This window comes from Cloeon dipterum, chromosome 2 (genome assembly GCF_949628265.1).
Source record: "Cloeon dipterum chromosome 2, ieCloDipt1.1, whole genome shotgun sequence".
NCBI lineage: Eukaryota > Metazoa > Arthropoda > Insecta > Ephemeroptera > Baetidae > Cloeon > Cloeon dipterum.
Genome location: NC_088787.1, coordinates 35,748,396 through 35,761,053, shown reverse-complemented (window position 1 = coordinate 35,761,053; position 12,658 = coordinate 35,748,396). Strand labels below are relative to the sequence as shown.

At 36.4% G+C, this 12,658-nt stretch overlaps 3 protein-coding genes across 4 annotated transcripts; all 3 read left to right on the top strand.

Moving 5' to 3' along the window:
* Positions 1-1,466: 1,466 nt before the first annotated feature.
* Positions 1,467-4,949, top strand: LOC135936125 (uncharacterized). 2 transcript variants are annotated; one of them, XM_065478824.1, is made up of 4 exons: positions 1,467-1,583; positions 2,677-3,332; positions 3,998-4,174; positions 4,232-4,949. In XM_065478824.1, the coding sequence occupies exons 2-4, from the start codon at positions 3,146-3,148 to the stop codon at positions 4,483-4,485; spliced, it is 618 nt and encodes a 205-aa protein (XP_065334896.1). In that variant the 5' UTR covers positions 1,467-1,583; positions 2,677-3,145; the 3' UTR covers positions 4,486-4,949. The 2 variants fall into 2 exon arrangements, with proteins under 2 accessions (XP_065334896.1, XP_065334897.1); XM_065478825.1 differs by having other exon boundaries at positions 1,543-1,607; positions 3,143-3,332.
* Positions 4,950-5,324: 375 nt separating this feature from the next.
* On the top strand, positions 5,325-7,812 carry LOC135936174 (uncharacterized). The gene is made up of 4 exons (XM_065478895.1): positions 5,325-5,559; positions 6,708-6,839; positions 7,432-7,605; positions 7,662-7,812. The coding sequence occupies exons 2-4, from the start codon at positions 6,713-6,715 to the stop codon at positions 7,724-7,726; spliced, it is 366 nt and encodes a 121-aa protein (XP_065334967.1). The 5' UTR covers positions 5,325-5,559; positions 6,708-6,712; the 3' UTR covers positions 7,727-7,812.
* Positions 7,813-9,301: 1,489 nt separating this feature from the next.
* Positions 9,302-12,325, top strand: LOC135935941 (uncharacterized). Its single transcript, XM_065478572.1, has 4 exons — positions 9,302-10,340; positions 11,242-11,376; positions 11,636-11,812; positions 11,870-12,325. Exons 2-4 carry the CDS (start codon positions 11,247-11,249, stop codon positions 12,139-12,141), a joined length of 579 nt encoding a protein of 192 aa, XP_065334644.1. The 5' UTR covers positions 9,302-10,340; positions 11,242-11,246; the 3' UTR covers positions 12,142-12,325.
* Positions 12,326-12,658: the final 333 nt, after the last annotated feature.

Here is a 12,658-nt window from a genome sequence, read left to right as displayed (position 1 = left end):
AAATCTATTTAAAATCTAAAACATTTCCCATTTCAAGTTGAATATAATTAAAACCACGCACTTTTCAAATATTTCCCAATTCCCCAGAATAAATTAAATCTAGTGGGTGCCTTGCCTGTGTCACTGCGCCTAGGGCCCCGAGTAAAACAATTTTCCACGGCTTTGAAAGATTTTCTTTGTAAACAAAAATTTTACCCAAAAGTATTTCTCTTATGTCAAAAACTCCTGATAATGTTGTATGTTTAATTTTTTCTTTAATATATTGTTTTTGTAATTTGCAATTAGATGGAATATATTGTGAGAAGATCATCACCTGGATGTATTACCATGCTAAAAGAAAAATAAATTAATAGAATTGAATAATAATTGAAATATTTCGTGTGATGTATTTGAAAACCAAAACTCTGAAGGGAAATTAATTGAGTTAGAATATTAATTAAATAATAAGATATACATGTACATAACTTCACTTAAATTCACCAGGAGAGTAAGCCTTTTTGGTTTGAATCCAACATTATAGATGGTGTCCATTGATTTCTTTTGATTTAAATGAACTTTGCACTGTGATTTAATCAATTTGAGAGCGTAAATCAAGAAAAAGTCCGGAAAACCACAAATTTTAATTTTTTTTAATTTTTACCTAATGGTCTCTCAGATGAAATCTGATAATCTTTAATGCAACCAGAAATATCCGGCTTTAACCGGATATAACCTGGTTTTTCCACTGTCATGGTATCATCTCCAGGGTTCGCCAATTTTGCAATGCGCAAAAATGCACCACTGGTTTTTTGCGCAAAAAACCAACTGGAAAAACCCACCAGTTTTGGGTTTTTCTGCATTTTCCTAATTTAACCCAAAAATAGTCAATTTTCGCTCCGAAGCAGTCTGAAATTTCTGAAAATTACGTTGAGAGTTAAAATTTTCAGTCTCTTGGTGGAACAAGTGGCTGTAATACTGATTTTGATGATTTTGAAAAATCCCTATTTTTGGTCATCCATCATGAGAATTTTTTATTTTCCATAAGAAAGCATGTGTTTTGAAAAAATGCGCAAAATTGCAGAAAAACCCGCGAAAACAGGTTTTTTGCAATGCAGTGGGTTTTTCCGGAAAAATGCGGGTTTTGCGAACCCTAATTCATCTCTGCCCCAACGCGCGCCAACGGACTCTCGCTACTTGCGGCGCGCAGATGAGCAAATTAAATTAATCAAGCCGATCCAGTTCGAAAGACGGCCGCTACGGCGCTGCTTGGTGGCTGCGCGCCTTTGCTCTTGTTTCGAGGCCGCGCCGCGTGTTGGGGCAGATCAGGGATCTGTAAGAAGCGTATAATATTATACAGTATTATGAAGTGTGCTCTGCAACGAGAAGGGTGTTAACAAAGGAGCTAAAGGAGCATCAAGTGCTCATCAGCTTTGCGCATTACGTCAGCTCAATCTCAAGATTTCATTGGCCCGCTGGAAGAAACGGGCAGGACAATCGAGTGAAGCCTTCGCTCCTCTCAACTGCACTATTTTTGTTTATGTTTTGGTTTGGAACTTTGGAATCAGCCAACGCATTCGAGTTGGACACTACTTAACCAATTTTAGGTATGAAATTTTGCTTCTTTGCTGGTATTTGTTTTCTTCTTCCCTGACTGATTGTAAGAATTTCCTGAAATTTGGCATCAATCAACATCCCGCGCGATTATCATGCGGTGTTGTTGTGTTCACAACCGCATGACAGCCGCAGTGTTTGTGTCAAAAAGCCAAAAGCGGCGGTTGCGGTGTGGTTGCTACTGTTAATGTTTTCATCTATAAGTTAGCATTTATTTGTTCCGTCTATAATCTAGAAAATCATCTGGGAAACAGAGTTTCTGAGAATCCCAATGAATTTGGATTCATGAATAACAAACAAGCCATCAGAAACCAATATAGTTTGGTGGTATTCCGCGATCTAAGGATGACACGATGGGTGTTACAATTCTGGTTACCCTAAAGTAAAATTTTCCCCCTCAAAGCCTGTCAAGAAGTGCGCTTAGCATGTTCAAATTATAAACAATTTTTTTTATAATTTAAATTTAAAAAAGTTGCAGGTTAGTATTTTTAACACTGTCGACTTTCAAGCCATTTTTAGCAGAAATTCCATCTGTTCAAGTATTTATCAATCAATTGTTGATAATAAAAATTATTTTTGAATTATTGGGTTTGACGGCAGGGAGCGAGCGGCGCGTGAAGTGAAGGAAAGACTTTTTAGTTTGTTTGTGCGCTCGCCGGCAACCGCTTCCCGCGTAAATAGAGCAGCGCTGCTCGCGTCCTCGTCACTCTCGGCTGCCTCTCCCGCGTAAAGCCGCTCGCGCCCGCCGTCCGCGACACAAAAAGCAGCGGCTGTTAAAGTGATATTTATTGGCGGTCGTGGAGTGAATTCAAACGCTTCCAGTGACTGGCAGGAAGGCGCAAGAAGCTTTTATGACACAATGTCGAATTATAGATGTCATCACGGAAATTCGTAAATATGTAGAGTTCTGTCAGTAAATTATACTGCTCAAAGATTTTAATTTGCGATTTTCTTTAAGAAAGTGTTTAAATAGAATTCCATTTTTAAATCAAAATCAGAAATTTTTTGCTAATCTTATAAACAAAAAATAGTAATAATTGTTCACTTTAACAGCAAATTTAGAATGCGATGCAAACTATTTTACAGAGAACGAGTTTTTCTACCTGGGGAGCTCGGAGAAAAAGAACCGAGATGATCATCTTAATGTGACATGTATTTTTTTCGGAAAAGAGAAAAATACATGTCAATTTTGAGATAAGTAAACTCTGTACATGTGAAATCCGGCTTTTTTAACCTCTGCTCAGCACATCTCGTGGACTATGAGCTCAGCAAGTACCAATAACACCGTTAAAATATTAAACAAAATTAACCACCTAAATTATCTCCCAGTACCGCTTTTACTTTCCTGATTCCTGAGAATGCTTTGACAATTCGAGTCAACTGGCTGGTTTAATTGAAAATTTAAATTTGATGCAGAGAATTTGAATTTGAAATAATATAATATGTTCTATACATGCGGCTTATCGTCACTGCTTATTCGCTTCTTTCATACAAAATATCAAACTACGAGCAACACTAGTAGAAATTAATTTAAATTAAATTTTTTACACAGAGGATGGCAAGTGGAGGGAAGGCGAAGGCACGGCCCTTGCTGCTTGTGAGGGAATGCGTACACATACACACGCATTCCCTCACACTGCTGCTGCTCTTGATTTGCCTTCAGATCTTCACGTGTTCCTGCTCCTCCCTCGATTTTCAACAGAGGGGACTCAACAGCTGGGAAATTCTGATCGGAGCTAATGGTAAAAAATCTTTTCAAAATGTTTTGCTGCCCTCGCTGGTGGGGAAATAACATTTTACTCTGAATTACTTGTTACATTTTGTTGACCATAAAGTTAGATTACAGACTAAAAATGCTTGATTTATGAAACAAAAATGACAGATTTTAAAAATAAAAATCATTCAGCTGACAATGAGACGCTTTTTTATTTTTAAAATTTTTTATTTCAAACGTTGCTTGTTTTTATCACGAAACAATTGAAAAAAACCGTGAAGGCTTTTGTCTCTTTTACGTGTCTGTCAATTAGGAGCCGATTTTTCTAATTAAAGAAAAACCAGGGCCCTTTTCTTGTCTCTCAAATCTACGAGGGGTGACTGAAAAATTCGAGTTTGAATGGTTTTGGGCTCATAATTACTTTTCACTACAATTTGTTTAAAATTGTAACCATTTTACCCTCTTTTGCTAGGGCCGATTGTCGGCATTATTTCTGAACCCTGTTTTCAGGGCCTGGGACCCGAGTTTTGTTTTTCAAAATAATACTATTTTTCAATGTTTTCGGCTTCAGAAAAATAACTTTCTTCCTTTTTAACCTCGAAAGGTGTCAAAATTTTTGCTGCAGTATATGCACTAAACATTTAAATCATGTTTGATCGTTAAATAATTTTAATTATTTCTTATAATTTCCAGAAAATGAATTCCTGTACGACTTCTGCCGTTACGATGCAACAGAAAACATCGAACGGTGCAAGAATAAGCCACAAGCGACGGTTGCCATGAAATCAACATGCAATTGCAGCGTTAATTACGCTGCAAACGTAGAGGAGGGTTTTGCATTCTTCACCGTCAACTGCAACAATCAAACAGGTAAAAAGAGATGCGTTTTTTTTTATTAATTTTGTGGTTTAAATTTTGCTTTAATAGTTGACGGCTTGATTGGTGGCTGCCCACAAAAACTGACCATCACTTACGAGCACGGAGACGCAAGCGCGGAAGTGCAAGATGAAAGCAACATCTGGATGTTGTTTTTTCTCCTGTCACTCGTGATCAACGTGATCCTTCTTGCTGTCACATTGTTCATGATCAGAAGCCAAGTGTCATCTCTGTTCAGGGAGAAATGGGAGCAGTTGATCAATTTCATTGCATCCAAGCAAACTGGCAATCGTGAAAATGCGTAGTATAATAATTTCAACAATTCATTTTACTTTTTGTGTCAGCAGTTTATCATGAAATTTGAATAATGGTACAAACACATGGAATCATCACTTTAAGCCTCTAAGCTTTCAATAGTTTGAATGGGCCCGCTGTCCAAAGTCTGATTTTATTATTTAATGTAATTCAATTAACGTTCATCAAAGCTACGATAGGTCTTCTGGCGCGATAAAATTCAGGCCAAAAGCGCGCGTTACTGGCCACCGATCTCTATATTTGCTCAAATAAATTTAAATGTATGAACGTTTTCTACCTAAATTAAAAGTGGATAATGACGGAAAATAAACTGCGATTACATCTGCAGGAATGGCTGAGAGAAAAAAAGATCTGATTTGCAACAATGCACGGCAGCCAGAGATGAGATTTGTGTGATGAACGCTAATAATGCCATTAATAGAGACCAAATAAAATGCTACAATATTTTTGTATATTGCCTGTTTTTTAATTTAAAATATTTTAAATACTCTAAAGGAGCTTCTAGCTGGCAAGAATGGACCGAGTTTCCCTTTTGATGAAGTTGATTCTAAATTTTACCTCGCACGCGCTTCGTTTGTTCCTGCTGCTGCAATGAACTGATCTTGAAATTGTAAAAAAAACCAACAAGGATTTTTAAATGGCACCATTGTAAAAAAATTTGGCTTGAATTATTAAAAATATGGATCGACCTTGAATTTTAAAATTCATATAATTTTAAATCAGAAACAAAGGAGGCTAAATTAAATTTTAAGACTACCGCAATTAATATACTGACATTAGAAAATGAACGAACTTCTTATTTTTACATGGTACTAAATTTAAAGTAAATTTAAAATTTGGAGTCGTTAAAACGGTGTGTGCTTGTTTAGGGCAGCGCAGACAAACAACATCCCCTCCTGTATAAAATTACGATAACTGCAGGTTTGTACTTTTTGCCCGCTGACGCAAAAATATGTGTACCTGTTGTCCTGACGCGCAGCGGACAAAACGTTTGTTGTACTGCTGAGTTATTATCATTCGCAAATCAGGCGCCGAGGTGTTGAGACACACAACCAACTTATAAGGTATGAAATTTTTGTTTTCTTGCACTTTTGAGTTTAGTTGATGCTCCACAGAAACCAATTCTTTTTGAAATAGAGCCTCAAAGAATCCCTCTTCTGCACCGAGAGCTAAACGTTGTTCTATAAATTTAATAATAATAAAAAAAACACTGAGTTTAACAGATTTTCTTGAATCAAAATAATGTAAAGTTAACCACATTATTTATATTTGGTAAAGAAAAAAAATTCGGGTGGTGCCCAAAGCCTCTATGACATGCTGAGCAGATGCATAAATTATTATTTTTAAATTTAAAAAACGTTTTGCAGGTTGATTAATTATAAAGTTAATGTGCCGACTTTTAGGCAGTTTTTCCCCATATACGAAAGTCAGAAAATGACGAAAAATAGCGATTAACTCTGTATACTTTAGTGTGGATCAATCAGTTGTGTATGCTAAAAATGTTTTTGGAATTTGGAGCGAGCGGCGCGAGAGTTGAAGGAACGGCCACCGCTTGCCGCGTAAATAAAGCAGCTCTTCTGCTCGCGTCCGCGTCACTCTCTCGGCTGCCTCTCCCGCGGAGAGCCGCTCGCGCCCGCCGTCCGCGGCACAAAGAAGCAACGGCTGGAGTGAGTTCAAATAAACAAATAAAGGCTTTCGGAGTAACTAGGAGGCGGGTGCAATTGGCTTCAAATTGAAATTTGGGGATGAAGAGATTAAACAGAATGCCATGTTTTATTCAAAATATAAAAATACTGTTTATATTTCTATCTTATTTTTTCTAAATAAGCAAAAGAAGCATACAATTTCAAGCCTCTTGAACCTTATATCAAAAGTCATACAAATTCATCTTAGGATTACAAAACAGTCTAAATTTGGGTTCGAATTTAGGCAAAAGTGCCGAGTAAGAAAATGTTCCGCATTTTAAGATTTCTATCCAGCAGATATATTCTGCCAACACATATTTTTGTGCCAACATGGTTGGTTTAATTTTGTCCCAAAGAAATTCTGGTTTAGACATTTTTGTTTTAAAAATTAAATATTAAGCGATTTTTAAATTCATGCAGAGACAAAAAATAATAAAACATGTTCTGCCATCGCAACTGAAGATGAGATGCAGCTTGTCAAAGAACGAGCCAAACTTTATATAGAATTTAACTCTATTTTTTTATAGAGAAAATGGAGAGTGGAGAGAAGTTACAGCTCTTGGTGCTCTTGGCATGCCTTCAGATCCTCACATGCTCCTGCTCCTCCATCACTTTTCAGGATAATATCAACAACTGGGAAATTCTGATCGGAGCTAATGGTATTACACATTATTATTTCAACTGTATACCAGTGTGATTTTAGTAAAACTTATTTTCTAACTGTATAGTTCGTGTACATTTTGCTCAACAGAGAAGGTTTCGTTAAGACAATTAAATAAATATATGTTGGTTCGCGAAATATGATAAAAATTGGCTGCTTTTAAGAAAAAAAGAACAATATACCAATAATAGGTTTCAACTGAGAATAATTTTAATAATTTCAAAGGCTGTGGTTTTTTATCACGAACCGAAAAGCTATTTGGGTTTTCATCCCTTTTTCGTGGACCACCGGTTATAGGAGCTGAGTTGTTATTTTTTTTTAAATTTCACGATTTGGGAAATTCGTTTACGGGTCCGGTGGGGCCCCACTTTTTTGGTCTCAAACAATTTCTCATAATTGGATTATTTTTTTATTTTTCAGCAAAATCATTTTCTCCCTTTCTAACTTTGAAATGTGTCCACAATTTTGCTGGAAAATCCAATGAACATGCAAACCTGGCTGCACAGTCAAATTAATTTAAAAAGATTAATTATTAACTCAAATCATCGCTTCTCGTGTTGCTATTTATTTTATTTTTCTTGATTTTCCAGCAAAAGAATTCCAGTACGACTTCTGCCACTTCGATGCATCACAATACTCCGAGAGGTGCAAGAATAAGCCAAGCTTATTGGCTACTGACATGACCGCAAAATGCAATTGCAGCGTGAATTACATTGCAAAAGCCGACTCGGCATACTTCACCGTCAGCTGCAACAATACAAAACGTAAAAAGCAGCCGCTTTTTTTTAAATTGTTTGGTTTATGTTGTGCTTTTTTACAGTTGATGCCATGACGGTTGGCTGCCCACAAAAACTGACCATCACTTACGAGCAGGGCGATCCCTAATCTGATTGTTCATACTTCTTTTAGAAATAGAAACCAAAAGTGTCATCGTGGCTGAACAGGGAGTAATTTAAGAAGCACACATGCATTTAAACTAGAGACCTGCGCGGTTGCGGTTTTGGAAAAAAATACCGCAAACCGCACTCCAAAACCGCGGTTATGGAGTTCTTTTTCAGTTGCGGTGCGGTAGTGGTGCGGTTGCGGTTTTATTTTTGCGGTTTTGGTCATCCAAAAATAACCGCAATACCTACGATACGACCCCTTCCCTGGCCGATGACTGACAATGAGTCATACCACGAGTTCATGTTCACCAATTTTGAAAAGTCGGAACTTTCCGAAAAAATTCTGAAAATTTTAAAAACTCCACAACTTTTTGAAACATTTGCTCCAATTTTAGAAGACCTTTATGACGAGTCCAAAAATGTGCAAATTTATTGTTTTTGGATACAAACATATTCGAATTCATCGGGTTTACCAGGCGGACACTTGGGATATTGCATCCAACCCGATAACGGTGTTCACGAATATTTTTACTTTTCATGAGATGTTGATGAAGATATCTCCAGCAAAATTTTAGTCATCTGCTTGAACAGTTTTTCTCGAATTTTTCTTTTTCTCATTAAGTTAAGTGAACATTTCAGTAATTATCCAGAAAATTTGGTGGTGCTGGAAAAGATATTTCCACTTATATATAAGATTGCAAATTTCATCAGCTTTCGCAGAATCTGTTCTTATTTTTTCTTTGGACCCATATATAAGTTCCGAGCTTCAAAGCCAAACTTGGACCCCTATAATAAAATGGACAATTTTGGTATAATTTTCACAAAAACAAAATATTTCACGATTAACTTGCCATTTTCTAGCCGTATATCGATTTTCAAATTTTTATTAACAAGATTATTTGCCCCCCACAGTTTCCCCCTCAAGCTGAACTTCCCGACACAGTTTTCAAATTTTCACCGATTTTCATGAAAATCATATTTTTCCGATTGTTATTTAACACCATTGGCTTCGCCGGAAATTTTCACCCAGATTCCATATGGTGTATCGCACCACATTTGCTGAGAAAATTGAAAAAGCCTTAATTTTGGCTGAATTTGGGTTCTCTTTCCCCACATCCAAAGTGTCCACATCTACGGTAGAAATTTTTCGGATCGGGCTCCGGGGCCCCCAGCTAGAGCCCCGGAAACAGTGAATTGAATAAACAATAATACATTTTTAAGTCCAGTCCACGATTATGATATATTTTTTAATTTAATTGTACAACCAAAATTAACCACAATTATCTCAATTCTGAGCCTAAATTTGGAGGAATCAATTTGTATTTCGACCGCTGTACGTTATTTATTAGGTACAAAAAACTTTGAAAAAAAAGAAAAAATACCAAAAATACTTCACTTAAAATAAACGGAATTTTTTTATTAGTATATTTTCGTTGCGGTTTTTGCGGTGTTATTGCGGTTAACCGCAACCGCGGTTATGTCATTGGAGTTGCGGTTTTGGTGCGGTTGTGGTTAATATTTTGATGGTATTGGTAACAACGGTTGTTAAAAAATAAAACCGCGCAGGTCTCTAATTTAAACACAAAGAATCGTCATGGTAAATATTTTATTTTTCTTGATTTTGTCAAAGTATGTCACAATTTAGAAAAGGAAGAGGAGAGGAATCGAAATTAATCAAATAACCCTTAAATTTAAAAAAGAGGAGCAACAAATTTTTCCTCTTCATATTATACGCTACAAAGGGCAAAAAGTGAAAATAAATAACGATATAAACGCACAAATTCCGTCTGTTTTAATATAGAATAGATAGCGTTGTTTAGTCGTGATTTTTAGGTTTCTGAATTCATCAAGAATTTTTCACTTATATTAGCTGCGGATTTAAAAAGCCAAATTGCTCTCGTTCATCAATGGATTTTTTATTTTTAAAATACTTTTTATGTCATTCGTTTGAGACAAAAAATAAATACGTTAAAACAGCAAACCTGCACTTCCATCATCAATTATTTATATTACGGTAAAGATTTTCAAAAAATTTATTAAATACAAAATATGGCCCTTCAGTGGGGTGGGTTCCTTTGCGGCCTGGTGCGCTCATAATATCCGTTCGCGGTGTTAATGTAACCCGGGTTTACAGCATTCGAGAGGACATGGATAAAAAGAGCAACAAAATAATAATTTCTGTCATTCTTACGTCTAGTCAGCTGTATGCTTATATTATTCAACACTTCCGACTTTGCTTTATATATTAAAACTTAAAATAAAATAGCAAATTGGACTTTCTTCGAATATAGCTGGCCTGACAAATAAAGGGTTAAATCTCAGCTTCTATTCCAATTTATTTTTCAAAATAAGTGGCAAAAATCAGTCTTAAATTTAAAAATTTGAGTGCATGGCTAAAACGGTGTGCAGCAAAACCCTTTGTCAGCGCCTTTAAAATCAGGACAACTGTATAGGTATGTATTATACTATGTGCCCGCTGAGACGCATTAAAGCGCATGTGTATACCTTTCGTCAGGAGGCGTGACAAGGTTGTTGTACTGCTGTGGCATATTTTATCATTCGCATATCAGGTGCCATCAGGTGTGTTGAGATATAGACACCCAACCAACTTAAAGGTCTGAAAGTTTTATTTTCTTGCACTTAAAAGTGACTTTTGCGGAGTTTAGTTGATGCTCCAGAAACCAATTCTTTTTAAAACAGAGTCAGAAAGAAGCCCACCTCTTCAACGAGAGCTTTACGTTGTTTTTTTTTTTTTATTTTTGGTAGCAGATGCTCAAATTTATACACACTTTTATTAATTTTAAATTCCAAAAAGCTGCACCAGATTTTTACAAGTTGTGTGTCGCGACTTTGAAGCAATTTTCCCCCTTCATTAATGGTACGATTGGCAGAAAATGACGGCAAATAACGACAAACGTACACATTCCAGCTGTTTTGTTTATGCTAAAAATGTTTTTGGAGCAACTGGGTTAGATAACCAGGGAGCGAGCGGCACGTGAAGTGTAAAAACGACACAGTGATTGGTCCGCTTATCGCTCCTCGGCCGCCGCGTAAATAGAGCAGCGCTGCTCGCGCCCGCGTCACTCTCTCGCCGGCCTCTCCCGCGGAGAGCCGCTCGCTCGCGCCGTGAATGCCGCACAAAAAGCAGTGGGTGAAGTGAATTCACATGCTTTCAGTGATTAGCAGGAAGGTGCCATCAGGCTTGAAATTAAACTCTGGGATGAAGCAATAAATTTAAAATCCAAAAAATTTCAATTTTTCTTATTTGCTAATTTTGTATTCTAAATATTATTACTAAAAATTACTGTATAATTTCGACATGCGTTTCATTGAAAATAAAAATTTTTGCGATATTTAAATCAATGCAGAGAATTTGAGGAGGAAACAAATAGAATTACGTTCTTCCTTGGCGACTGTAGGTTCCCATATATCGTTCCATCCAAATGTAGCAAGGAGCAAGGTTGCCTCAAACAAAACAGCAAACCTGAAATGAATTTTTACTCTTTTTTTACACAGAGGAAATGCAGAGTGCAGGGAAGTTGCAGCTTGTGCTGCTCGCGATTTGCCTTCAGATCCTCACATGCTGCTGCTCCTCCCTCGATTTTCAACACAGGAATCTCAGCAGCTGGGAAATTCTGATCGGAGCTAATGGTAAGCTTATATTGACATCAACTATATATTTTTTTTATCAATTTTAGTTTTTCAAAATCGGACTAGTTTTTCAATTATTCAGGAAAATGATTTTCTCCCTTTTTTAACATTGAAATGTGTCTCAATTTTTTGACAATATCCACTAAATACATCTATATCCTATATCCAGTTACACCGTTCAATAATTTAATAAGAAACAAAATTATTTTTTACTAACCATCGCTTCTCGTCTCGTTTTAATTATTTTTTAATTTTCCAGAAAATGAATTCCAGTATGACTTCTGCCGTTACGATGCATCAGAAAACTTCGAACGGTGCAAGAATAAACCAAAAGCGACCGTTGACATCGGAAATAAATGCAATTGCAGTGTAAATCACACTGCAAACGCAAAGGAGGACTCGGTTTACTTCACCGTAAACTGCAACAATCAAACACGTAAATTAACAGAGGCTGTGTTTTTTTTATTTTTTTATTCAACTTTTTCTTTTACAGTTGACGGCATGAAGGGTGGCTGCCCACAAAAATTGACCATCACTTACGAGCAAGGCGACGTATTTCATCCAGATGCAAGCGCGGAAATCCCGCATTCCTGCGACATGCATGATAAAATCCTCATAATCTTCGTGCTGCTTTTTTCGCTGTCGCTCGTGGTCAACGTGGTCCTCGGCATCTCATTGTTCATGCTTAGAAAAAAAGAGCCACCTCTGGACAAGGATAATAGGGAGAAGTTGAACAAGCAAACTGAACTTAGTGACGATGAATAAAATGTCAATAAATTAATTCTTTTAACTGTGGCCTATTGTAAATAATTTAAAATGTAATTAATAAACGCGTGAGCTTTTCACGTGGCCTCACTAGAACTTGCTCAATTTAATTAAAATGTAGGAAACAATTAATTTTTTCTTCGTCTGTTTGAATAAAAATAATATGACAGTAAATAACCTTGAATTACTCGCTTTTTAATATCAATTACTAACGTGGCTTTCAAACTGCATGATTACGTCTACAGGAACGATTTATGAACAATGCGATGCGCCCTCTATTGCCTAAAGAGATATAAAAAATCGAAAATGCTTAAATAAACTGACGTTATCTGTTTTTTTTTTAATTTAAAACATTTTAAAATACTTAACAAAGAGCGTCAGCTGTCAAGAAAGGACTGAGTCTCCCTTGTCTACCTACACCGATGAAGATGTTTATAATTTTTATCTTTCAAATCGTTACGCTTCCTCGGCTCCTTCTGTCCACGTCTGCCTGGCGGCCGTTTTTAATTAATTTAAA

What these genes read in the sequence shown, in the direction of transcription:
- LOC135936125 (XM_065478824.1), top strand. Translation starts at nt 3,146, where the DNA reads ATGGCAAGTGGAGGGAAGGCGAAGGCACGGCCCTTGCTGCTTGTGAGG. An exon ending in AATTCTGATCGGAGCTAATG is followed by an intron (nt 3,333 to 3,997) that starts GTAAAAAATCTT and finishes TATAATTTCCAG; the next exon opens with AAAATGAATTCCTGTACGAC. An exon ending in CAACTGCAACAATCAAACAG is followed by an intron (nt 4,175 to 4,231) that starts GTAAAAAGAGAT and finishes TTGCTTTAATAG; the next exon opens with TTGACGGCTTGATTGGTGGC.
- LOC135936174 (XM_065478895.1), top strand. Translation starts at nt 6,713, where the DNA reads ATGGAGAGTGGAGAGAAGTTACAGCTCTTGGTGCTCTTGGCATGCCTT. An exon ending in AATTCTGATCGGAGCTAATG is followed by an intron (nt 6,840 to 7,431) that starts GTATTACACATT and finishes TTGATTTTCCAG; the next exon opens with CAAAAGAATTCCAGTACGAC. An exon ending in CAGCTGCAACAATACAAAAC is followed by an intron (nt 7,606 to 7,661) that starts GTAAAAAGCAGC and finishes GCTTTTTTACAG; the next exon opens with TTGATGCCATGACGGTTGGC.
- LOC135935941 (XM_065478572.1), top strand. Translation starts at nt 11,247, where the DNA reads ATGCAGAGTGCAGGGAAGTTGCAGCTTGTGCTGCTCGCGATTTGCCTT. An exon ending in AATTCTGATCGGAGCTAATG is followed by an intron (nt 11,377 to 11,635) that starts GTAAGCTTATAT and finishes TTAATTTTCCAG; the next exon opens with AAAATGAATTCCAGTATGAC. An exon ending in AAACTGCAACAATCAAACAC is followed by an intron (nt 11,813 to 11,869) that starts GTAAATTAACAG and finishes TTTCTTTTACAG; the next exon opens with TTGACGGCATGAAGGGTGGC.